At 35.5% G+C, this 27,737-nt stretch overlaps 1 protein-coding gene across 1 annotated transcript; it reads right to left on the bottom strand.

Moving 5' to 3' along the window:
* Nucleotides 1-7,185: 7,185 nt before the first annotated feature.
* LOC109411759 (protein spaetzle 4) lies at nt 7,186-18,928 on the bottom strand. Its single transcript, XM_019685368.3, has 3 exons — nt 18,216-18,928; nt 11,056-12,140; nt 7,186-7,637 (listed from the first exon to the last, which is right to left on the bottom strand). Exons 1-3 carry the CDS (start codon nt 18,240-18,242, stop codon nt 7,211-7,213), a joined length of 1,539 nt encoding a protein of 512 aa, XP_019540913.3. The 5' UTR covers nt 18,243-18,928; the 3' UTR covers nt 7,186-7,210.
* Nucleotides 18,929-27,737: the final 8,809 nt, after the last annotated feature.

Raw genomic sequence — 27,737 nt, 5'->3', positions numbered from 1 at the left:
CGCACTATTTGCATGCATTTCTTATGGGATTTGCCATAATTGGTACACTATGGCGAAAAAGGGTGCAAGGAAGCCGAAATTTTAAGGAAAATGATTTATTTCTACCATAATTTGAGCAAAGTATGGAGTTTAAATGAGTGCAATCATCTTTTGTGAACGTGATCTGTTGTTCACATTTTTTTTATTGTTGATATATGTAGTTAAAGGGTGAAAATCAACTATGGCGAATAATTGGTACTATAGCCATAATTGGTACACTTACCCTAGTATAATATTTGACCAATAACAAACCAATGCTCAAACATATGAACTGAGTCGATCGAATTTTCATTTGTGTCAAACAGATGTTTGCTCTTTAGTTCGTTCCTTGACAAATATCTGAACCCGTGTACCCGATGCCATAGGTGTACTGTTCGCTTTTTTCTTTCTCTCTATCTATCTGTGGTACCTGAATTTTATTACTTGAACATTTGAAACGGTGGCAGAACTGTACTCCCGCCTGAAACGTGAAGCAGCAAAAGTAGGGCTGGTGGTGAATGCGTCTAAAATAAAGCAGGGTATGAGTACCATAAGTAATCTCACGCACCCAAATTCATCACTATTCGAAAACAAGCGATTACGGCACCGATTGATTCCGTTCTTCTTGTTTCCATGCGTGCTCACTTCTAACAAAAAAGAAAAAAGAAAAAAAGCGAACAGCGTTTCAATCCTTTGTTTTTCATAGGATGAAAATGAGAGCCACATGCTTTATAAGGGAACTAACACTCTATATGCTAGTGGGTGGAACTGAGCAAGACAGAACAAGCATTGGCAGTAATTTAACAATAGACGGGGATATTTTCGAGATTATAGGAGAATTTGTCTATATCGGTTCCTTGCTACCGGCTGACATTAACGTCAGCCTTGAATAACGGTAGCGCATCAACAGTGGAATCCGTGCCTTCTACTGGCTCCAGAAAAAAAAACTGCGGTCAACAAAGATTCCCCCACGCACCAAATGTGCCATGTACAAAACGCTTATAAGACGGTAAGGACACGAGACATGGGCCATGTTTAAGGAGGATCTGCAAGCACTTGGAGTTTTCGAGCAACGTGTGCTTGCTAAGGATGATCTTAGACGGTGTGCAGGAGAACAGTGTGTGGTGGCGAAGGATGATACATGAGCTCGCTGCACTCTACGGGGAATCCAACCGATGGCATGAAGGTGGCCAAAGCTGGACGGATACTGCGGGCAGGGCATAAGATAATAACCCTGCAAAGTTGATGTTACATTCGACTTCTTTTCTGAATAAATATGATGTATATGATTTGTCAAAATTTCAACTACCACTAGGCAAGTAGAACCTTAAACCAAACGATTTTTAAACTGAAGACCCATGAAAAATTATACAACTCTCTAAGCAATCAGGGCCTGAGATATATGAGTCGGCGATTCTTGTGTTATCAAAGACAGACGTAACGCTGACATAATTTCCATCCCATATATTTCAAGATCCTTATTATTTAGACAATTGGTGTCCTCGACTCCTCGAAAGTTGTTTGGCTGGTCAAGAGCTTTCACTTGATGGGCCGTATGATTTCAAATGCCTCCCGCACCGTGGCACAAGTTGCAAATTTTCTAAAGCATACCAATTTTATTAAAAAAACATTCAACAAACCGTATTTCTGCAAAAAAATTATCAAAAATTCTCAAATTTTGATTGATAGTTTCTCAGCTTGTTATCTGTAATTGTTGCAAATTTGGACTTGATTGGTTAGCTCTACACGAAGTTGGAGCGCTTCAAGCAGAATACGTATTTTTTGACTGTCATTCTATTAAGGACAGACTTATTGGAATCCCAAAATGGCCGGCACAATGGACGTCTTTGACACCTACTCACGATTTTGAGGGCACAAATCTCTTCGTAAATAAAACCAGTGCCCCTGAGCTTCTCATTTTAAGCTTATTGCAAGTGAGCAAGAATAAAATAACTAAATGCACTGTTGTTTGATGCTTGTTTCTTGACATTTGTGCGTCTGAAACTCTCATGCACTGTTGAAGCGGGATTTCAAGACGTTTGTCCTTAACTCTTATACCTTGGGACCAAGTGATTCAAATCAAATCAATTATTGAACATTTATGACTAATATATTGGTATTTGATTACCATTTGATTCGAATACAATAGGGTAGTGGGTGTATTTCAGCCCGGGCAGGTATTTTGGCCCACCTCGGGAGTTTTATTTCATTTATTATAAAATAGTCAGCTTCGAAGAGGTAATACTTTTCACAAATGAACATTTAGATGATATGAATGTAGTTAAAGCCTTGATAGAACTCAAAATAAACTGTTTGAAGTTCGGTGGAGCGGTGACATTTACTAAAATGGTTGTTTGAAGTATGTCCACAATATATTCAGCATAATCACATGAGGACATATTTTGACCCACCTGTCAGATTCATCTCTCCAGTTTTTTTTCTCAAGGGAGAAAACATTCATGTTAACGTAATGTACTCAGAAAACAGATAAATGGAATACATTGGGGCCTCTCGTAACTTGGATTGTTATACGTTTAATTTACAATGAGATGGTTATGGGTTAGGATTGTGTCCTAACAACCTTTCGCCAAGTTCACAATTTCAGGTGTTCACTGTTCAGTCATCATTCAGTTCAGAACAGCTGTCCTTCTCGGCAATGAGCCATTTTACGAAGTGACAACAATGTTGATGATGATATTGATTTTCACGGGTTATTGGACGCTCCCTCCTGTCAAAATTCATTCATAAAATCGGCTCGTAAATTGGACTATTAGTTGATGACTGAGACAATGTGTTACCGTCGTGCGGGGCTACTTTTGACATGCGGGGCTACTTTGGACACTTTTGAATATGGATTTTTTGAATTCAAAATATGGTTCAAATCTGTTTGATGCCTTTGGGACTATTATGAAGCAATAGTTTTCCCTTCATTTGGTTGAAATTATTTTTCAAACAGACCGTTTATTGCTTGTCAGGACGCGAAAAAACATCGATTAAACCAATAAAATATACATAACGTATCAGAACATTTGGTCTGTAAGCATTGTTTCTACAGTTCATAAATTTCCAAGGGTTGATCTGAGACGAGACCGGACAACTGGCTTCCTATTGATCTTCTTTTCTTCTGAAATGTTTGTTGTTTATTTACGTTTCGCTTCGATCGTCTTTCGGGCTAGTGTTGCCAAATGTTTTATGTTGCTTCAAGATCAAAGTTTTTTACGGTAAATACCATTGAACTATTTTATTCAAGTAATTTGAAATACAGGACGGATGAAACAAAAATGAGAGGAGCCCATAAATGTTGTCATGAGTTTAGGGGAACGAGCAAAGCGAGATAACTTCCATAATTTGATTGATTGTCCATAGCGTGTTCGTAAATAAATACTCATGAAGGATTATTTCTAAATGATGTTTGTCAACATAATTCTTTGGTAAAAATACCTTAACGCTGAAGCTAGATTTTCTTCAAAATTGATCACAATTCACGATTATCATACAAAATAGTCACCCAGATGTTGTAACTCTGCAGATGAAACAATCTCCGTAATAACAGTTTTTGAATATTGAATTTCTTATTTAATTCTTCATACATTTAATTAATTATAACGAATGGGAAAATTAAATCTCTTTCATTATTATAATGCACTTATATCATAATGAAAATGCATGCAGATCGTATTTTCAATCGCTTTTGACAACACTGCCAACAGGCGGTCGGGAACGGTCGGATGGTTTTTCCTTTTTTCTAATAGCATAAAATTAACCAATCAGCAGCTGGTCCGTTTTGGCCCCATATCGAGCTACGTATTGTCCAGTCTCGTTTCAGGGGTTGATCAATTTATTCAAAATGTATCAACGTAGCATATACAATCGAATATTTGTATCGTTATACATTATAAATGACCGTTTCACCTAAATAAAGGATTGATGGCCCCTTTTTTCAGGCTATCTATATAGTAATATCATGCTGCTCATAATACCAAAAGTAGCACAGAACCATCTTAAAACGCATATATTTATTGAAATCATGTCTGATATAGTATACTACAGCATTGGTACAAAATAGTTTTCTTAATAACCCTCGAATTTGAAGTGCAGTTTTTGTTATACATACAAATGTCCACAGTAGCCCCCATCCGGTTCTATATAAGATGTGTCCGATTGGTGTATGAACAACTTTTTTGTTTATTGATGGATTTAGTTCAAATTTTGCATACACCCTACATATACACTCACGATTATTATGTGCAAAAATTGTGGAAATCCATTCACTACTCTAAAGTTGAAAAAACACGAAAAAGTGTATAAAGAAGCCTCGCACGACGGTATCTAATGTATGTTTAACAAATTACGTGTAAATCAAATTACCGTAAAATGGGGTGTTAAGGGACGGAAAAAAATTCATCCCCATTAATTCATGGGTTCTACATCTTAAAACTTTCAGGAAAAGCAGTTCGATCATTGTCTTGCTGCCTGCTATGCATATATTTTTTGGAGAAATTGAAGATATTTAACATTTTTTTTTTGAAAATATGAAAATGGGGTGTTAAGAAATTAAAGGAAATGAATGTAAAAGTTCTTATATTTCAAAGAAAGATAAAAGATGATAATTTGTAAACAGTGACTGTAATATTTCTTGAACATCGCCGAAAAAGATTATCATATTCCTGAAGGTGCAGTGACAGTTTCATTGTCATCTACCTTTTTTTTTATCTGTATTAACGAGATTTTTAGCCCTGGGCTAGTTCATCTCGGGACCCACGCTTTACTTCCCTTCCGAAGGAAGAACTCACATTTTGCGAGTTTGTCGGGAGTGGGATTCGATCCCAGGTCCTCGGCGTGATAGTCAAGTGTTCTAACCATCACACCAAGTCCGCTCCACATCATCTACCTTTGTATATAAGTGTTTTTTTGTTAAAGCCTCGAAATCTGAAAAAATACCGTCAATTGTACCTGAGTGGCTTCAATTTTTAACAAACACATTATTCACAGTTACTATTTAGAGTAACCAAGTTGAATAGCTCAGACTGACCAACAGGTTGTAAATTAAGGATGTGTATTTACAGTTTTTTGTTCACTTAAAAACTCATTTATATTACAATGTTTTATATGCAAGCATCATTAGATGGCCCAGGGTGTAAACTGTGTATTTAATGCTAATATTTCTACTCTGGAGCATCGTTGGTAGGTCGTATTTTAGATTCTGAGATATTTTAGCAGCCGTGAGTCATCTTCATAAATACTTTCTTTTGCAAGAGTTAGTGGCAGTCTGGTTTACATAATATATGGAACAAGTGAGCATATTTTTTTTTTTTTTTTTGTCTGTATTTGAGAGGCTTTCAGCCTGGTCGCTGGTTCGCCTTGTGAGCATATTTCACATTTTCAAAAAGTTTTAGCACAAATCATTAATAATATTTAAATAAGAAAATAGAAGGAAAAATATATTTTGTAGAATACGCCTTCGTTAAAACATAACACAACACATAAAGAACACAAACTTCTGTAAAGAGGGGACTACTGCGGCATTGAGGAATAAATATTTGACAAATTTTCTAATTATATGTATCAATCGAACACTTGTTTCTAAAGATCTATATTGAATTAGTTGAATCTATCATCCATTGCAACTGTTGGGATGTCTATGACCCAAAATGAAATCCGTAATACGTCATTCAGAATAGTAACTGTTATACAATTAATCAATCGCCTCAAAACTTCATGATACAAATGAAAAAGTTATAGAGTGCGGACAACGGTTTTAGCCAGTCTAAGGGAAATCATTTTTATAAAAATAATCAATAACACTAGCTAACAGCATTTTTGAACTCGGTAAGCTGATGATCTTTTTTGGTGTAGAATCATGCCCTGAGTTCGAAAACGTGAAGGAAAAAAAATACAGTAGAGCGCAAATTTTTTCGACTTTCCATACAAGGTTGATGATTTGAAATCGATTTTTGTTCTATTTTTAAGCAACGTCGCTCACTTCACACATCTCATTCTTCTTTATCAATGCTCCGATTGAGCTGAATTTTTTACTGTAACTCGCATCATATGTATGTCAAATAAACGTTGAGAAAGAATTGTTAGATTGTTTTCTTTCTTATTGAAAAAAATACATTTCTTCATATATTTTTTGGAAATTTGACTAAAATTTAAGGAGATCGTCCCTAAAACTCGCCAATATCTTGAATTTCATCAATATAACGCAAAACCTGCATTCAGATGATCGAATGGTATTGTATTCAGCTTTTAATTTATGGAAAAAGATTTGAAATTGGTTGAACAAAACGCAAGATACCTATTTGAATTTTAGTAAATTCCATACTTTTAAAAGTTGTAAAACTCGATATTGAACTAAAACTCAAAAACTGCTCTACTTAAAAATTTTTGAAGCGCGGTTTCAAAATCAGTGCTAAATTGTGCTTCAAAAATTTTTATCGTTGATAGAAGTTCACAACTTTTGTTTTATTTTGTAGACTATCTTATCTCCCAAGGACGTGGTTGGCTTCATAAAGCTAGTCTCGCCAGAATGGGGGAGTCACATACTGTAAGTCAGGATCTCTATTCAATAATAGATGGTCTTGAGTTCAGTCGATACCAAGGTATCTCAGTGACAAATATGTTACTGAGATAACTTGCGTACCTCACAGCAAAAGGGTATATCACAATAGTTCTAAAATCTGGACGCAGTGATCTTCATCCGACAAACGAGAGAGAGAAACTAGTGTAATCACGACAAGCCTATTTTATAGGAAAAACCAGTACGGAGGGAGGAAGAGGGCATTAAATATTTGCATTTGCATTTTGTTATTTTAACATGTTTGTCAAGAATCTGCCAGAAGAATCATAATAAAAATAATACGAATATTGAATTCCCAATTTAGGACAGAAATTCCAAGCAGAATATGAATTTTGGTGACTTCAGTGAAAATTACGGTATACAATGGGAAATCTCGACTAAACGTGGTCTCCCAAAACAATTTGAAAAATTTATTAAAAATATTACCTGTAAATTTGTATTTTTATTTTACAATTTTAGATGACTGAGAATCTTAGTTTTAAACACCTTTCACTTTAAACGTTTGAGGCTTGTTCCTATTATGATCCTACAGATTCTCGGCGTGAAATGGACATTTTCTTTCAAATAAATTGAAATTTAATTAGAAGTACTTATTACATGAATCCTTTAATATCAAAAACCATCATTGTTTTTTGGTCGATACCATTCGTCGGCGGCGTGATCGTAAATAGCGTTTTGTAGCTCGTCTTCCACTATTTGTATTGATTCTTTATTTATTGTCCTTGGGCTTCTTGATGTTACACGGAAATCGAACGGAATGTCGTAACATTTGCAAATACAGCAAGATGGAAATCTAAACCAATCAGAGAATATACCACGACATTCGTTGTGCGGATCGTACGCTAATAGACGATGGAGTCTGTACTGTTGTTCACAACGGCATCCTTCTCTGCAGTACATTTGCTTTAATTCATAAGCACATTTCTCCCAGTGTACGTATTGCTCAAAAGGATAAAGATTCAATAGTGCAAGCACCTCTCCTCTAGTGTTATTGGCCCAAAACGGAGCTACGACTTCTTCTTTTACAGGACAAGCGTTACTAAAAAATAAAAGAAAATACCATTAGACCACTTTATTGTTGAATTACAAAACGTAGAAATCTCCCGCGATTCCAATTTCAAATTCATTGGTCAACATTATTTTATAGTAACATGAGATATTGTGCATTTTACCCCAAACTATATAGGGGAACTGCGGCCATAACGCCCATAGGGGGCAAGTTGTGCCACCCTCGTTTTAGACAAACCACGTTGTTTTCAGTACTTTTTTCGACTGCAACCATTGAAATAAGAAGAAAAATGCTTCTTTACATATAAATTTACATATTTTTACTAAAAAAAATTGTATAAAAACTCCAAAAAAAGATTTTTGTTACTTTTGATGTAATTTTAGCCTGTCATTTTTTTGCACTTTTTTACATAATTTAAAAGATTTTTTTTCTCGCTACCCCCACAAACAGTTGACAATAAACCAGGCGCGCAAGTATATGTACACAATTTGGCATCCTGGCGTTAGCTGTGGCTAGTGGCGCGTTTTACCCCGCATTAAAACAAAAATTCTGAAAATCAAACTTTTTTCAAATTTGAATTTTTCAGTAGTAAAACATAAAAATGGTTGATGGTTTCTTCCATTCGGAAGGAAACATGTTGGTGCTTCATGTAAGTACAAAAAAAGTGTGTATTTTGAAGCGTTTCGTGGTTAAAATTGGACTCTTCCTTAACGTGGGCGTCTTACCCCCAGTTCCCCTAATTACAATAGACCACCTCACGGCGAAATTCTATCTCTTTTGCTCCTTCAGAGAGTTTAAAAACAACAGGACCAGTACCTGTCAAATTTGACAGGTGTTGGTCCTGTTGTTTTCTAATTTCCCGTAGGAGAGAAAGAGAGCGATTTCTTGATGACGTCACCGTGCAATGGGCAATTTATTGCTGAATTTCATATTGCGGAGATTCCACCTGTTTAGACTCCTGCGCGAAAATTAGTTGCGTGGATTTTTCTTGCGTGGGTCCACAGATATAAAACCAGACCGCGTCCTGTTGAATATTTTACGCTGTGTTGTTAGGTACACATGTGGTAATAGTTTTGCATTGTGAACAAACATTTATAACGCACCTACGCTGAAAATGAGCCTAATCATTTGTTTGCGTTGGAATCTATAAATCTTCACAACGGGCAATATAAGGTTACACTCTGCGGTAGCCGAGTGTCCGCAACTGTCAATGTCCTATCGCAGCCGTGAAAATCATTGAAACAGATGGCAGAATCAAAGTATGGTTACAAAACAATTAATTGCGCAGAAACATCACAACAAACAGATTCTTAACTGATTTGGAGTTGGTTGAAGCAGGTAACTATCACGCTAAAGACCTGAGGTTGAAACCTACTCCCGACAAACTCGCAGAGTATAAGTTATTACTTCGGAAGGGAAATAAAGCGTGGGTCCCGAGATGAACTAGCCTGGGGCTAAAAATCTCGTCGATGTGAGCGCCACTGCACTTTTCAACACACTTTTGATATTTAAACAATGAATAATATGGAATTAAAGTTTTTTAGTCTAAGTGCATATTTTTCGAGATGGCGCCCGATGCGGTGCACGTGTTGCGCAATGATTGCGAGCTACTGTATCGTAGTAACCATAAAAATCTAGCTTTTTGGCACGCGTTTTATCGTTTTATGCTATACCTATTTGCACTGATTTATCTCCTACGCTTTTGACCTGAACAGTTTGTAGCTGTCCTCGCTAAGTTAACTAAGTTAAATACCAACCGCGTGACCACATATTTTAGATTTAAGAGTTCGGTAATTTTTTGAACTGGGCTCGAATTGTACTCCACAGATTTGGCGATGCATCAGTAATTCTGTCGTCGAGAAAACGAATTTCAGCAAAATAAACAATATTTTAAAGAGTTTGGTAAGTTAAGGATCTGTTTTTTTTTTTCAGTAGCATCAACAGTTTACCGAGAAAGTGAAAAAATCCGCAATAACCGACTATTAATAATCAATTTCATTGTACTTTTTTTATTTATGTGTATTTTAACATAAGCTAAATCTACACTATTTTATTTTACTAAGTTTTCGTTGTTATGAAACCAAAACACCAAAGTCCGCTTCAGTAGCTGCCAAACATTCGCAGATGCACATGAAGCAGAAAAATCATTGCCACATTATTTTGAGAAACGAACAGGCAGCTTGGCTTTCTGTGGTTCCACCATATTTCAGGTAAGCAATAACATTCTTCGATACATCTGTGAAAAGGGGACAAATGGAAATCTAGGAACTTTTACAGAGTATTTGCAATAGCGCCAACAAGAATCTGACTTTACTGCCTGCAAATTTGCAATCTAATCAGAAGTCTCGCTAGCGACGATGCAGCTTCGTGTAATCACTCTGTGGTTTTTCACATTACTGTTGGCGTACAATGTATTAATATGTTGAAACCGGGATGTGGGATCCGGGAGCATCTAGGAAAACCGGGTATCAATCGTTCTGATGCAATCCCTAAATACGCCACGGTTGAAAGCATCGTGCGACGAGGGCAACAAATATGAAATAGGGTAGTAGACGTATTTTGGCCCGGGTCAGGTATTTTGGCCCACTTTGGGAATTTTATTACATTTATCATATAATATTACAAAATCCTTGCCATTTTTTATTGGAAATTCCAATAATAATTTGCAAAGATTTTGTAGAGATTTTATGATAAGTGTAATAAAATTCCCAAGGTGGGTCGAAATATTTACCCCGGGCCTAAATACGTCCACTACCCTACGCTCTGGGAAAAATAATCGTTTTACATAGAAGTAGTCGGAAAATGCGGCCATATGAGCACCCGATGAAAATCACATAAAATCTTGTTATTTCTTTAAATTCTCATTGCTGCTTCAATAACGCCCTGATATTGGCAATGATAAGTTCACAGTAAATAAGACAAATTATATTGAAGAACATTGTCCAAATTACCACGCCAACCGTAGAATAAAATAACCACAGACTACTTCTGCTCAAACACCTTACATAGCTTTCAAAGTAGTTAATTTTGCAGGTAGGGAATCGCGCTACTTGGGCGAAGTCTTCTATATTCGTCTGTTTTCCACTATAACTCAGTCCAATTTGAACCACACAACTTTTGGAATGTGGTGAGATAGGTATAGTATCTACCCGTGTACAGCATTTCAAGTCAATTGGTTCAAAATTGACTGAGTTATAGTGGAAAACAGACGAACATAGAAGCCACCGCCCAAGTGGCGCGATACCCTATTTCACATTGATACTATAAGGATGGCAGGATCGAAGATACTCAAGAAAATTTTCCTTACATAAAAGCTCCTGGATCGACCGGGAATTGAACCCGTCATCCTCAGCATGGTCTTGCTGAATTCCGGCGCAGTTCAACTCTTCCCTATGGACCCTGAGATAGATTATCGTGATATTATATTTTTGTTTTGCGTTTTACTTACACTCCCTTAACTCCAACCGGAGGTTGCTCTTTTTGGGCAACATCTTGAAAAAGCTGCCCGCTCGTTGGTTTTGAGTTTTTTACAGAATCTTTTGTTGTAGTGTTTCTCTCTGGCATATTACTTATCATATTTTCTTTTGAAGTGTCCACAACATCCTCCGGTGGTTTATCTCCATTATTCGTAGTTTCCGTTGTGGAATATGATGGAGTACTTGCATCATCTGGAATATCATTGTTTTCAGTGGGCACCGTTAGATTTGAAACTTTATTTTCGTGCCTCTCGGTAATCGTCAAGTTACCAAGCAAAGTTTCATTTGTTTCAAGGATAGCTATAGTTGAAAGTTTTTCGATGTCGATTGAACTTCCGTTGACTGTATTCATTACTATTTTAGTTTTGTTCTGCTTTGCTGTTGATTCTGTAGTATCTGTTTTTATATTGTTTAATGTGATATTTAAAAATGTTGGCTTGCTGGTGGTTTTTATTGGAACAAATTTGGCACTTGTGATTGTTGGTGTACTCGATGATGGTTTGGCAGTATGTGTTTCCGTTGTACTTGCGCTTGAAGTAGGGGGAACAGAAGTAGTAGTGGTAGTAGTAGCGGTGGTAGTAGTAGACGCAGCAGTAGTTGTTGTAGTTTTCTGCGTTGGTCTGAAATGAGGCTCGGTAAGGATGTCATTCACTTTCTCACGATTATACTCATGATGAGGAGAATATAGGTGTTTGACTTTTTTTCCTGCATTCAGGCGAGAATACTTTTCGGCGGTATGCTGAATGTCGTCCAAATAAATTTCATTATCATCAATCTCTTCTTTCAGCACAGATATGTGTCGTATATCTCCATACATTCTACGCATAAGGCCTTGATTTTCATGCACAAATCGACGCACAGCATGCCAAGGATATGATGTTCCTGGAAGATTGCAATAAGCTTGAATGCTTAAATCACATGGAATTGTTTGAATTAATTGTGCCGAACGCCCTTTCCGTGAAACATTTGGATCGCATGATGATGCCGAATCATATCCTAGCCCATTTGTAGTCAGTATTGGTATCAGCGTCACCAAAATTAGAAAGTGAAACAATAACTGTAAGTGAAAAAGATTTTATTATGATTATTAAGATTGCTAAATTGTCGACTTTTAGTTCCTAAACATTTTAAAATTAGTTGAAGACAGGAGCCAGTTTTTTTTTCTATATCCGTAAATTCTTACAATTTTTACTAAATCTTAATTTTGTCTCCATCGCTACTTTGTCGTGTAACTTGGTTTACATAGGGTATCGCGACACATGGGCGCGAATGTTGTACTCGGATAGATACTATACCTATCTCACCACATTCCAAAAGTTGTGTCAATTGGTTCAAATTTGACTGAGTTATAGTGGAAAACAGACGAATATAGAAGCCACCGCCCAAGTGGCGCGATTCCCTATTTTAAAAATCAGTATCACTAGAAGCCTGCCACCAATTGAAAGCTTTGCGTCTCCTAATAGGCACTGTCCATAAACTACGTAGACTTATTTTTGGCCATCTCAGACACCCCTCTCCCCTCGCAGACTTTTGTTCACACAAAATTTACGAAATTTGCATGGAGCGTAGACTTTGGCCAGAAGGGGTTTGGTACTTCTGTAGCCCACCGAAGGCTCGAAGGCTCGAAAGCAAACGACAGTTATAAATACTGATAATTATAATTCCAAGAGCTCGGCCTACTCATCGAGCTGCTAAACTACCACAGAGGGGTAAAAGGCTTTTGCGGTTATAATAATTATAAAATGCACCATAAGTAATTAAGCAATGGTACCGATATTATGCACGGTTTTCTCCATAAATAAATCGAAATTTTCCATAATTGATTAAAAATGTAGTCGTAAACCAAAAAAAATCTAGTTAAAAGTGAAACATTATATCAATAAAAAAAAAATAGCAATCAATCACCATATTGTTTGTTTATGCTTTTAAAAAATGTTTATAAATAGTAAACATTTGCTCCATTCTTATGCCATATTTGCTCCATTATAATTGTGTTTGATTGATTGATTTGTTGATTGATTGATTGATTTGTCTTTATTAAAGAGACTAAATGATTAATTTGTCTTTATTTAAGAGACTTTCAGCCCTTGGCCCATTATAATTGTAACATCATCTAATTGCACCATAAAAAATGTTAATTTCCCCACAAAGAATGATAAATCTACAAAAATCCACAAAATGACGACTACTTTAAGGTGCTACTTGATGATATTTATGGTGTAATTTCAATTTTTATGGAGCATATATGGTATCATTATGGAGGAAATGTTTATTATTCATGAATATTTTTTAATTGTTTTATGAAGCAAACTTGTTTGTTTATGGTGTTTTATTGACTTTATTTATCGATACAATGTTTCATTTTAAACTAGATTTTCATTTGGTTTACCGCTTCATTTTTAATTGATTATGGAACATTTCGAATGAAGAAAGCTGTGCACTTTCTAGGTACATTTCTTAACTATTTATGGTGCATTTTTATTTTTCTATGTTGGATTTTCATTGATCTATGGGTGCATTAAATAGGCTGCCGTTTTTGATGTCTTTAAAAAGTGAATCTCAGGGCTTGTCGTGAAATACAAAAATATTTGAATTTAATCCCTTGTTAGACCCCCAAATTTGAACTGTGTTAGAGACCCCAAATTTGAACTAATGGGGCCTAATACCCCTCTTGACCCAGACGTCCATCGGAATAGAAATGTCCCCATGGCTCCAAATTTGTGCGCAAAACTCATGAATGGAACGTCGAATTTGGGTCGTCTTTGTTTTGTTCTGTAAGTTTTCACCCAAGGAAGGTTTATGAGGAAAAAAAACATGGAGAAATTGAGATTTTCCGAAAAAAATTGTTCATGCATTTTGATCGGGGACTTGGCCTTGGAACATCAAAAAACACAGTAGGCAAGACGAAGTTTGCCGGGGACCGGGGACAGCTAGTCTATCTATCTATATATATAAAAATGAGTTTGAAGTTCCTTTGAGGCAACAAAACTCAAGAACGGATGAACCGATCAGCATGACTCTTGCATGGTTCGATTCGTATTCGTGGTGGTTGTGTTTATATGTAGAAATAGTTATGAAAAACAGTTAAAAAACATAAAAAATGTGAAATTACTGATTTTCTCATGAGTGGGGAAGAAATTCAACATGATTGCAAGAAACCCAATCTAGAGTGCGGTGCTTAAATGAGCTCAAAAGCTGTCAAACCACCACAAGATTGGCAAGACAAAGTTTGCCGGGACAGCTAGTTTAGTATAATATTTTTTGCAATTTCTCATCGTAATAGACTGTTTTACCTCACGCAAATCTGACAGGAAAAGGCCTACTTTCCCACACCAAATTATCAGTGCTGTAATGGTTCATTACAGCACTGTTTTGCGTTGCGTAATGAACCATTGCAGCACTGTTTTCAGTTTTGATCAACTTCTTGATGCTTTCTGGACGCAGGTTTGGAAAATTGTGACAACTGCACAGTATAACCTGCTATGATCAGACTTTCTTAAACATAGCTATGAACATCAGTGTGCAGTTCGATGAAAAAGTTTTGTTAAAAACTATCCTCAAGTGGTAGTTTATGAAATCGCAAAAAACGTTGTACGCATCTCGGTGCAGAACTCGATTTTTACAGCACTCGTCGTACTTATCCAACTCGGCAAGCCTCGTTGGATAAGTGTACAACTCGTGCTGTAAAAATCTTCATTCTGCACCTTGTTGCGTAAACTACTAATAAATAAGTCTTTTGATGTGAGAGAAGTTCGTTTAAGGCATTTTACGGCATCATCAGCATCGGCAGCCATGTTGGATATGCGCCTCAAAATTTCAAAGTGATAATTCTCTGTCACCAAAACAAATATTCGTATGAAAAAGTACCATCCTATATGCTCACTCGCAGTGATGTAGATGATACTTTTTCTGCTACGTTGCTGCAGAATTGACAGTTTTTTATCACTTCAAAAATGCGAGGCAAACAATCATTGAAAAGCAAAAAGTCAATGATTCGTTTGAAAACTTAGTGATGCAGTAAGACACCTTAAAGGTTCAGACTCAAGATTGTCAAAGAGAGAATGCTAGCGATTTGTGATAAAAAATATACACTGAAATAAATATTTGCTATTCTACGAAATATAAGCACAAAAACGGTCATACGGTATTTTTCTTTTATTTTTCAGGGCATAATTTTGAAAGAAAGGCGGATGCTTTAAGGATAAGTGTAACCTTGAGCAAACATTATTGAAAAATTATGATTAACCTGGGCTTGTTAGGGGAATATCTGTAAATAAAAGAAAATCGGGTTAAGTACGGTTCCTTTGAATTCCACTAAGAATTTGCATTTGCATTTGCATTGACCTTACAGTTGAGGTCGAAATACGTATCTGTCAAAGGATGCAAATTCTTAGTGGAATTCAAAGGAACCGTACTTAACCCGATTTTCTTTTATTTATTATTGAAAAAGTTTTTCTAATATCAATGGGTCTTAAAATATGCGAGATAATGCGCTTTTTACAGAAGTTATTCGTGATGTTGCATCAACAACACAACGTTTGTTTCAGCTCATAAAGCCTGTATCCGCTATAATCGGGACACAGAAATACAGCTGCAGCTTTGCAATACAATACATTAAAATTGCTCAAATTTGACCTAATAACATCTTACGCTGTGTTCATTTCACCTACAAGTACAAAGGTCTGTGATGATAATGTGAATCGGTGCACTACTTGATGTTGTAGCAATGAAAGAGTAGAATGTGCGCCATTGAATTTTGTACAGCCCTTTGTTTTGCTTGTCAACGCTGTAACTTCTGAATTTGACAAAGGAAATGGCTGACATTTTGAACACAAACCTCTCAATCTACATTTGTTTTATAGGCAAAATTTCAAAATAATCGATGTACTATCAACAATTTTATAGTCGAATCATGTATTGGAACTGATCGCGATTTTAGCCCCTCAGACAGCAATTAGTCAGCACCCTTTATTGTTTCGATTGTACTATTGAAAGTACTATATCAATAATCATCAAATTTCGCAAACATAATATACACATAATCAACTAGCTTCTGAGGAAATTTCATGAAAATTGGCAGAGAAATTCAAAAGTTATGAATAGGCAAACATCGCACATGAAAAACACGAAAAATTTTCACTAACACTTACTCCTATTAACACCAGTAGCTTTCAAACCAATTGATCAAGTTGAAAGCCTCTTGAATAAAGACAAATAAATAAAGACAATTGATCAAAGTTAATGAAATTGGGCAAGAAAGTGTCTCTATAAGTATCATAACTGCTAACGAAATTTCATAATTATCATCACAGACCTTTGAACTGTAGCGTAAAAGAACCATCTATTGTGCGAATTGGCCATTATTGTACAAAATGCTTAAAATCACGTCTGTTTGTGTTTCATCCAAAGTTAAAAGTAATGCATTGATTTTTATGAAATTTGGCACAAATAATAATCATACACTGAAAATAATCGACACGCCTCATCCATGTTCTTTTACACGTTAATTTATCGTTTAAAACAGCACGCTATATTAACGTGTAATTCTTTTGAATCAGATGTTGAATAGTTTAGGTTCTGAACCACTGTCTTTTACACATGATTTGATCGTGTTTGACAGTGTGTTTATGTATCGATAATGGACATGGTTCGCCTATTACTTAATGTACATCACCAAACTCGCTCGCGTCGAGTATGTCTTAACATGCTTCATTTTTGGAGAACAGGAGCCCAAAGCTGGGTGCCTGTTACCAATATTCTGAAGAAAATTGACATTAACGATGGCATATTAACGTGTTTTACACATGATTTCGAAAAGTGTATCTACGACTAGTTTGACACGTTAAATTCAAAAGTGTAGAATATTTTCAGTGTACACCAAAGAGTTCTCAGTCAATTATTTGGCCAATTTTACCGCTTCATTACAAAGCTACAGCCGTACTTCTGTGTCCCGATTATTGCGGATACAGGCTTTACATATATCCCAACAAGTTTGTTTTTGACACTCACACAATTGGTAGAACAATTTAAAAGTTATCTCTTCCCCATGTTGTACTTTTATTGCTTATGTTAGTGGCTCCCACGACTGTTTGGTTCGATAGGTGAACTCTACTTTCAATAGACTAGAATAATAATAACTTAAGTGTAAAAATGTATGAAGAGGCCAACAAAATTTCCATGCGTCTCAACTGAACCCGAGTATTTCTGGGGTTTTCTATTTTTAAACCATGTAATTGATGCGGTATATAATGTAGATTTCCACTGACCACGATTACTGGGGATTTCACTAGAATAATATTATCCTGCATCATCATAGCATTACACAAAGACTATTATTGATTATTCAAACGACAATTTTTAGAAGTCCGAAATTTTTCGTTCGCAATTTCCGGAAACATTTGAGCAGCATATCACTTACGCAGCGACTTAAGCTGTTTATGGAATCCCCTGTATATTTAAAAAAAACATAATAGAGATTAGTATGTTTTATAAACATTTGTTTGAACTAGTCTTCAAATTTATATTCATTTTTTTTTTCAACATTGTTTGTGAATTTTAATTTGTAGTCAGTGCTCTGCACCAATATCTTTTCACTTTTGTACTCAACATGTGTAAGAAACATTGAATTCGTTATCTAATCATCATTAGATTGTATTTCACTGAAAAAATGAGGGTCTATTATGTTATACTAAAAAAATAAGACTACACTAAAGAATGCACAGATTTTAGCAATACTTGAAAAACATCATGTCTTTAACAAGAAAATTTATTTTCTTAAATTTCATTGTGTTAACAAATTTGTATATAATTTTCTCTCAAGCTTCACTTCTTATTGTTTTTCCAAATTTGTTACAATTTAGAAGCACATTTTAATCAATCAAATTAAGCGTTTAAAGATAACAATACATTCATGTCCATGCTTCTTCATCCTCCCCTTAGAATGTTTCAATCTCACTTTAACTAAAAAAGTCACTTGAATCTTTAAAATATAAAATAATAAACTGTGGGATTCAGAAGTTTCCAAGGTAAATGAAGATTGTACGAAATTGTAGGACGTTTTAGTAGCCTAGCTATTAATTTTCGATTTAACTTATTATATTATTATTTATCAATGCTGAACTTGTAAACTTACCACTTCTGCTCGTTTTTGCTGGTTCATATCATCGATCGTTAGTCACAATCGTAAAATAAAAAAAATAATTTCTTCTCCCAATATCTGTACATTTCAGGTTTCGATATTTTATATGCCAAACACCAAGAATTTACTTGTTAGAGTTCCAGAATTACGATTCCAGACACAGCTGATTTTGGCATGGTTTGCAGTAGAAATGAAAAGTTACTGCAACATCCACTCAGGGCAGTTGAGCAAGAAGATGCACACTTTCAACTTTCTCCTTTTCGTTTCATTTCTTCGTATTTTAAACATCTCACATAATCTTGCTTTCTATTCACACCTTCTCAGCACAAACATAGCTTAATACACTACCCAAACCAACGTTTTCATACTGCACAAACCACTACAATGGATAATAGAGCACGTGTATATTTCTTGCAATGATTCAGATCACTAATTAGGCTTAGAAGCAATTATGATAACGATTGTCGTTTAGAATGCTTCTTGTCGTATTTATTCACAATCCGAAACACTGTATCCAAAATATTTCGCGAATGACATTCGTAATATAAAATATCTTCCAATGCGATACACACGTCTTGAATGTTCAAAATTAACTGTTGTACAAGACATAATGTTGGTACTGACAACTTGAAAGCACGAGAGACGGGAGAAAATACGATATACTGGAGAAGTTTATTTAGTAGGTCAGTAGTAGCGCTCTCGCTTTGCCGTCAATCCGCCGATGTGATCGGTGCTCGTTGCACTTTGCGAACGTAATCGTTGTTTGGCGTGCGTGTTCGTATGATATGGTAGAAAAGTGAAAACAACTGAATAATCTATCAAATATTTACAAGAGAAATTTTCTCATACAGGCTAACACGTGATTTTTTGATGAGGTAAAAATATCACCAATATCGATTTCGTTTGGACAACTTGCACAAGTATGAAACGTTAAGACACGTGCTTTCGACAAAACCTTTTCAACATAAATATGTCACTTTAAAATAGATTACAAATTAAACTTAACGAAATGGTATTGAGATTCTTGTATGTTTCTTTGTATTAACTTATTATGGGAATGAAATGAATTATGGTACCGTATACCGGGGTCAAATTAATCTCTGGGTCGAAATTGATCAGTTGGTTTTCCATTAGACAAAGCCTACTTTAACCTTCCGTAACTCGCGCGGTTGACTACCTGCGTCAGCACCACGCTAATGCTGAGTACAAAAAGCGAGATTTTTTCAACATGTTGTACAAAATACAACAGCGCGATCGCACGAGGGTTAAATAGTTTCCTTACGAATATCATTTAGTTTCTGATTCTAACAGCACGATACTTGAAAGGAAACTATTTTAAGTATGCTTGGTCTAACTGGAAAACGTCTGATCAATTAAACTTATATATTTTGTTTTATTTGGCTACTTTCCAGTAACACCTAACTTCAGATTATTATAATAAACCTGTTAATATTTTTTTGCAATTCCTCATCGTAATAGGCTGTTTTACCTCACGCAAATCTGACAGGAAAAGGCCTACTTTCCCACACCAAATTAACAGTGCTGTAATGGTTCATTACAGCACTGATTTGCGTTGCGTAATGAACCATTACAGCACTGTTTTCAGTTTTGATCAACTTCTTGATGCTTTCTGGATGCAGTATTGAAAAATTGTGACAACTGTACAGTATAACCAGTATATGATCAGATTTTCTTAAACATGGCTATGAGCATCAGTATGCAGTTTGATGAAAAATTTTGTTCAAGCGGTAATTTATGAACTTGCAAAAAACGTTGTACGCAACTCGGTGCAGAACTTGATTTTTACAGCACTCGTCCTAATTATCCAACTCGGCAAGCCTCGTTGGATAAATGTACGACTCATGCTGTAAAAATCGTCATTCTGCACCTTGTTGCGTAAACTACTATACCTTTCGATTTGTACGATAGTCTGTTTATTATTTTTTGCAACTTCTCATCGTAATAGGCCATTTTACCTCACGCAAATCTGCCAGGAAAAGGCCTACTTTCCCACACCAAATTATCAGTGCTGTAATGGTTCATTATAAATACAACAGCGCGATCGCACGAGGGTTAAATAGTTTCCTTACGAATATCATTTAGTTTCTGATTCTAACAGCACGATACTTGAAAGGAAACTATTTTAAGTATGCTTGGTCTAACTGGAAAACGTCTGATCAATTAAACTTATATATTTTGTTTTATTTGGCTACTTTCCAGTAACACCTAACTTCAGATTATTATAATAAACCTGTTAATATTTTTTTGCAATTCCTCATCGTAATAGGCTGTTTTACCTCACGCAAATCTGACAGGAAAAGGCCTACTTTCCCACACCAAATTAACAGTGCTGTAATGGTTCATTACAGCACTGATTTGCGTTGCGTAATGAACCATTACAGCACTGTTTTCAGTTTTGATCAACTTCTTGATGCTTTCTGGATGCAGTATTGAAAAATTGTGACAACTGTACAGTATAACCAGTCTATGATCAGATTTTCTTAAACATGGCTATGAGCATCAGTATGCAGTTTGATGAAAAATTTTGTTCAAGCGGTAATTTATGAACTTGCAAAAAACGTTGTACGCAACTCGGTGCAGAACTTGATTTTTACAGCACTCGTCCTAATTATCCAACTCGGCAAGCCTCGTTGGATAAATGTACGACTCATGCTGTAAAAATCGTCATTCTGCACCTTGTTGCGTAAACTACTATACCATTCGATTTGTACGATAGTCTGTTTATTATTTTTTGCAACTTCTCATCGTAATAGGCCATTTTACCTCACGCAAATCTGCCAGGAAAAGGCCTACTTTCCCACACCAAATTATCAGTGCTGTAATGGTTCATTACAGCACTGATTTGCATTGCGTAATGAACCATTACAGCACTGTTTTCAATTTTGATCAACTTATTGATGCTTTCTTGACGCTGGTTTGAAAAATTGTGACAACTGCACAGTATAACATGCTATGATCAGACTTCCTTAATCATGGCAATGAACATCAGTGTGCAGTCTGATGAAAAAGTTTTGTTAAAAACTATCCTCAAGTGATAGTTTATGAAGTTGCAAAAAACGTTGCACGAAACTCGGTGCAGAACTCGATTTTTACAGCACTCGTCCTAATTATCCAACTCGGCAAGCCTCGTTGGATAAATGTACAACTCGTGCTGAAAAAATCTTCATTCTGCACCTTGTTGCGTAAACTACTATGACAAAACCAAACCAAAAAATAATATAAATTTGCAATAACCATTAGCTTTTTTCGTGTATTAGGAAAACTTCACCCCACTGATGCAGTACACGCTAAGCGTGCCTGTCTGGGCAGTGCCGGATTTAGGGAGGGAGGGGAGGGGTCCAGGACCTCAGAGATTTGCTTGCTGAAATAAAGATGAATCCATTGCGAACTGATAAAATCCATAACATCCTAGAGAACATATCAGAATAAATTTATGAAGAAATTGTTTAAAAATTTATCCGGGTTTTCCGCTAAATATTTTCAAGAAATTTAACCCTTCTAGGATGTTAGGATTGGTGCACCACACTGACGTAGTGCACACCCAGCGTGCCTGTCTGGGTCACATTGACCCCAACATGGGGCTGTCCATAAACCACGTGGTCATAAGGGGGGGGGGGATTCGGCCAATGACCATTTTGTATGGACAAATAAAAAAATTGTATGGACTAATGACCACGCGGGGGGGGGGGGAGGGGTTGAAAAGTCCCAAAAAAATGACCACGTGGTTTATGGACAGCCCCCATCTTACTAAGGTAAACTAAAAATTCTATTAAAAATTAAGTCTGAAATTCAATCAGTAACATATCATGGATTCCCTCTAAAATTTCTTCAGCATTTGCTATTATAATTTCCTCTTTGATTTCAGATTTTTGTGGAGACTTTTGAGAGGTCACCAGAACCTCCCCAAGCATCCGCGTTAGAAAAAGTTTTTGTTAAGTGGTCTTTTTTCATGGTGATGGCTACTTCTCCAGAGATTGCAGAAGAATCCACTAGAAAATCTTTTGGGATTTCGCAAAAACGACAAGGCCGACTGTGCTACAAACTTTGCTAGGATTTTTTTGAAAATTTTAGCTATAAAATCTTCTTGCAGTTTTTCTATGAACTCTGGCATGAATTTCCTCTAAATCTAGAATCTAATGCTGTGAATACACTCGTGAAAAGCAAAAGCATATTTTACTTCATATAAATTTCTACGCTAGATTATTAATTCTGTTATGAATAAATTTAGTGGATATCAAGAACATTCCTAGCATTGTCTTTTGTTCTATATTCAAATTCATTCCTAAAGATATCAATACTTTCCTTCTTTAACATATTTGAAAACAAACTAATATTTTTTAGAAATTTTTCAAAAGTACTTCCTTTATAAGTATCCCGTGTTGAACTAACATCTGTTAAAAAACACGTTAATAAAGATTAAAAAAAATTCCTTTATAAAAAGGCTCCCACAACACTACGGCCCGGGCTCCCACATTTCTAAATCCGGCCCTGTGTCTGGGTCATAATGGCCCCAATGCACGACTAGGGTTAAAATCGAACAAGTTTATAATGCTTCTTGACAAAAAACTAATAAGGTCAGAAAAGACATCTTTATTTTATTTTCAATTGAGCATTACAATGTAATGAAATTGATTTTAAAGTGTTTGGATATTGAATTTCTCCATATAGGATTTACCTTAATGGCTCGTTTTTGATTACTCGACATTTCTGCCGGTTTCATTAGGCCCATTTGTCATGCAAAAATCAATAAAATATTCTTCCCTTGATAAGGGGCAAAAAAAACGACTGAATCCTAAACTAGCCGTTTAGATTGACCCTAGATCTTGAAGGCCAATATCCAAACATCATTAGTGTTCCGGTCGATAACAGCTAAACAAAAATTAACTTTTTTTTATCTGTACGAGATATTAGCTCTAGGCTAGTTCATCTCGGGACCCACGCTTTACTTCCCTTCTAAAGGAAGCACTCACATTTTGCGTTGCTACAAAACCAAGTTTCTGTTTCACTGACAAATTTTGAGTCGTTGAATCTAACTCCGAACCCTGCCACCAATTTATTGGGCATAATACGTATTTTAGGCTTTTTTGACTGCAGGGCACAAGGCATTGAAGTATCTTTTTCAGTAGTCGAAGGATAAATTGGTTTAATATCTAAAATAACGATTTATAACAAAAAAAAAAAACAAATCAAATTTTATAGTGTTAAGGTTTTTTGCAAGGTAGAACATTTGCCATACAAGTCGGCCTCCAAATGTTGCAAGCAAGTTAATGTAATTTAATGTAATGTCAAAAGTGGCAGTGAAGATAATCCGTCTCAGAAAAATGCCTGAATTTTTGTTTTGTTTTTTTTTTTTTTTTTTGACGCCAAGGGACGATTTTTAATTACTTTGATTTTATACCAATTCGCCTGAAAGCAGAAAGTGATCCAAATTGGACCCACTACCCAAACGGTATCGCACCCTACAACTGCTGCTACAACAGTTCAACCATATAGACTGTTTCAGAAATTATAAATACACTAACGATTAACTGCCATTTCAATTTGACCATAATATCCAAAAAAGTTTCTTCTAGCTCTTATTGCAAACATGCTAACGAAGCAAATAATACCAATTTTGTTGATGTTTCTGGTAAAAGTTAAAAAATGAGGCTCTGTAAACTAGATGATTAAAATTTGAAGTTGCACAAAGTGGTCAAAAAATGTAGCATAGTAGGAAAGAAAAAAATCTCACAGATAAAATATTTAATTTCCAAACACAATAAAAATGGCTGTATTGATAGGAAAAGATATTTCTCGATTGGTAAGAGTAATTTTTACTGGAATATTTGATCCAGAGCCACCATTACGGGCCTTCTCAATGCAAAATTTTTTGTTTCAAATTTCTCAACAACACCAGTAGCAACAAACGTTAAGCAAACGAATCCCTTAATTACTGCTTACTGCATTCGTTTTTATGGTATGACAAGCTTTGCCATCTGAACGATCGAATAAGCTGAAAAAATAAGTTTGTTTAGATTAAATGCGTTCAGGAAAGCTAAGAAACTGTGTGGTAGTTCTTATGTTCCGTAGAAAACCTTAAAAAATAAGAAACTTGATCTCCAAAAAAATGTTGTGGGAATGCCTTTATCGATTTTTCCCAAATTTTGATCAAGGCATTACTTAGACAACTTGTTGAGAAAGCGAATGTGATAAAAATTTAGATAATTTTTGGTATTTAGTGAGAAATAATGTTGAAATCATTAAAAAACACCTTTGTGCAAATGCAAATTTGAAAAATTAAGTTATTTGTTAGAAAACTCGACCGTTCTTTAAAATATCAAGACAATTGAAAGGGAATATAAAAATATGGAGTACAATATGCTATACTCTGAAACAAGTTGGTAAAAAACATTAGAACAGTACATTTAATTGAATAAACAAAGTGTATTTATAATTTCTGAAACAGTCTATAGACTTAACAACCCTAGTCGTGCATTAGGACCACGACATGATCGCTGATATGTATAACGCCAGTGTGATGAGCGTCAGCTAATCCATGAATGAAAACACAGCGCAACATTTTTTGTCTCAAGAGCAAGCTTATGTGTCTCCGAAGGATTTTGGGCCGCTGAATCCGAATCTGGGCTCAGATTTGCTCTAGCACGTCACAATTTTGAGCTATAAAGCTTGGACATATTTTTTTTAAGCAATCAAAAGGTACATTGCTCAATTAACATCTAAATTAACGACTCATGCAAAATATTTCATTTTACCAAATCTAATTTGATAGATTTAAGCATTTTATGTTAGTATCGAAACTTGCAAGCAACTTTTGGAGGGTGACTTGTATGGGAAATATCGTACCTAACATAAATCGCTTAAAACAGTCAAATTTGATTTGGAAAAAAATAAAATATTTTGCATGAGTCGTTAGTTTAGATGTTAATTGAGCAATTTACCTTTTGATTGCTTAAAAAATATTTCCATGCTTAATGCGTTGCAGTCAAAAAAGCCCAAAATTGCATATTTTACCCTATAAATTAGAGTATAGCTCAAGATTGTGACGTGCTAGAGCAAATCTGAGCCTGGATTCGGATTCAGCGACCCAAAATCTGTCAGAGACACATAAGTTTGCTCTAGAGACAGACCAAAAGTTAATTTTTGTTACGCTGTGAAATGGTTAAATTAGGAAACATGAAGGAAAATCCAGAAGAAGGAAAAACTTATAATGAAAAAATCTGCAGCTATAACATCCAATCAAAGTACGGAAGAACAGCCTGTGTACAAAATAAGGAGGAATCCATGGTAAAAAAATCACGCAATGAAGTTAGTACAGTCAGGTTTTTTTTTTACGCGGGGGATACGTACCGCGTAAAAAAAACTCAGTTCAAAATCCGAAAAACCGCGTAAAAAAAGTCTCACCATTTCTCGACGAATCATGCAAAAATAAGACGATGAAATTTTTTTTTGTATGGAGTTTTCATTTACGCGGCCGCGTAAATGAAAACCGCGTAAAAAAAACCTGACTGTAAATTTGAAAAAAACAGCCAATGTTTAACAGAAGAAAATGTATCTAATAAATAGATTTTACATTCAAACTCAGTACAATAACGAAACTTCAGGGAACAGCCTATGATCAGAACAGAGGAAGAAAATCTCTGATAAAAAATTAACAACTATATAACATACTTAAAAAACTTGAAAGAAAAATATATGCTCAAACAAAGGAGGAATCATTGAAGTCAGTTTGCATTGGCGTAGCTAGCTTTTTCTTTTTTCTTACTCACTCTCCTAAACAAAAACGAGAAAGAGAAAAATAAAAGAGAGGGCCAAGGCTCCCTTTTTCATCCCGCTCTTTCTGGTGTCGATCAAGAAGAATGAGTGAAAAAAAGTAAAAAAAAAACTAGCTACGCCAATGTCAGAACACAATGACTACGCAAAAGCACAATGAAATGAGGAAACTCGAATGAAAATCCACTGTTAAAAAGAAGCAGAAATTTCCAATGAAAAGTCAGCTATTTTAACAACGCTAAACTACTTCTGGGAAACAAGCTACAATATGACGGAAAATAATGAACACACTTGAATGGAACATTTGCTTTTAGTTTAATGTTATTAAGCATGACGACCATATGTCCCCTCGATTATACGTACTTCCAACCAAATGTCATAAAATAGGTTACTTTCGACCGAAATTCCATTCGACCAAATATCCATAAGCAGATTTTCCTAAAGAGTGATTTGTAGTTTGCCACCGTAACCCCATTCAAGAACGCCGGTAGTGCGCTATGCAACGCCATACTTGCATTAATGGTAGTAATTATGATCGAAAGGATTTCCAGCTTAAACTTAAAAAATACGGGGTGGGAAGGTTTTTGAGTAATGTGGTCCATATAAATTTTCAAAATTTTCCATGAAAAAAATATTAGACGACTTAACGCTAAAATTTACATTTTATGACCACGTCTCACCCTCCGTAACGCTTATTTGTATAAAAGTCCTTATATTTATGAGACGTAACGTCCAGTCGTATTACTATTGTCCAGCAATTTCTCCAGGATTTTTCCTCGATGATTTTTTACGGGTTTTCTCCATGAATTCCCCCAGGAATTTAGGAACTTATCCAAGATTTTCTCCCGGGATTCCTCCAGGAATTCCTCCACAGATTCATCCAGAAAATATTATGTCCATTAAGAATATCACAGAATAGCAAAGAACATTGAAATGTAATCATAAAACTACTATTTTTGTAAACAAAATGAGTAATAAAATTTATTCGGTAATTTCGCGGTATTTCTTTTTATTTTACCGTGATAAAATCGTAAAACTTTACTCTTAGTGAAGTGAACTAGCGAAATTCATCAAAATACCTTATACATTTTCACCGTGACGTATGACCTACCTTATGACAACTGGTTGTGCTTATTATAACTAATTGAATAAGATAGACTTATGAAAAGAGCAGAACAATCGTTAAATGATGTTGTTGATGATATCATTGAGCTCGTGTCCAATCCACACGGGTATCGACGCTTGAAGATACCGTGTTGCTAAATATGTACGTATGAAAACTAAGCTGTAAGTCAGTTTTGCATCATAGAACAACCTTATGAAATCCATTCTACTCGTTATGAAATATTTAAAGGTCGTCGTTTCACTCGTTATGAAATATTCGAAATCAGTACGTTTTCTCATTCTGACTTTACTCACTTGCGGATGACAGACAATTGCTGATAGATTTCGGAACACATGGAGAAATGAAGATCAGGTGCGCTGATATATGAGTTGTTGAGGTTTGTGCACTGAAATAACGTAAATAGCCTCCGTCAGCCATTATGACCGCCATGTTCTGACTCTAAGATACTTGTTCTCACATTTATGAAACGATTAAACTGAAACTATTTTTTTTTTTTAAATGTTTAATAATGAGATTTTCAACCCGGATGTAGTTTGTCTCGGGACCTACTCTTTATTTTCCTCCAGAAGGAAGAACTCATATTTTGTGAGTATGTCGGG

Source organism: Aedes albopictus, chromosome 2, assembly GCF_035046485.1.
Source record: "Aedes albopictus strain Foshan chromosome 2, AalbF5, whole genome shotgun sequence".
In the NCBI taxonomy this organism is placed as follows: domain Eukaryota; kingdom Metazoa; phylum Arthropoda; class Insecta; order Diptera; family Culicidae; genus Aedes; species Aedes albopictus.
The sequence above is the reverse complement of the archived record's forward strand: the minus strand, read 5'-3'. Positions and strand labels throughout refer to the sequence as shown.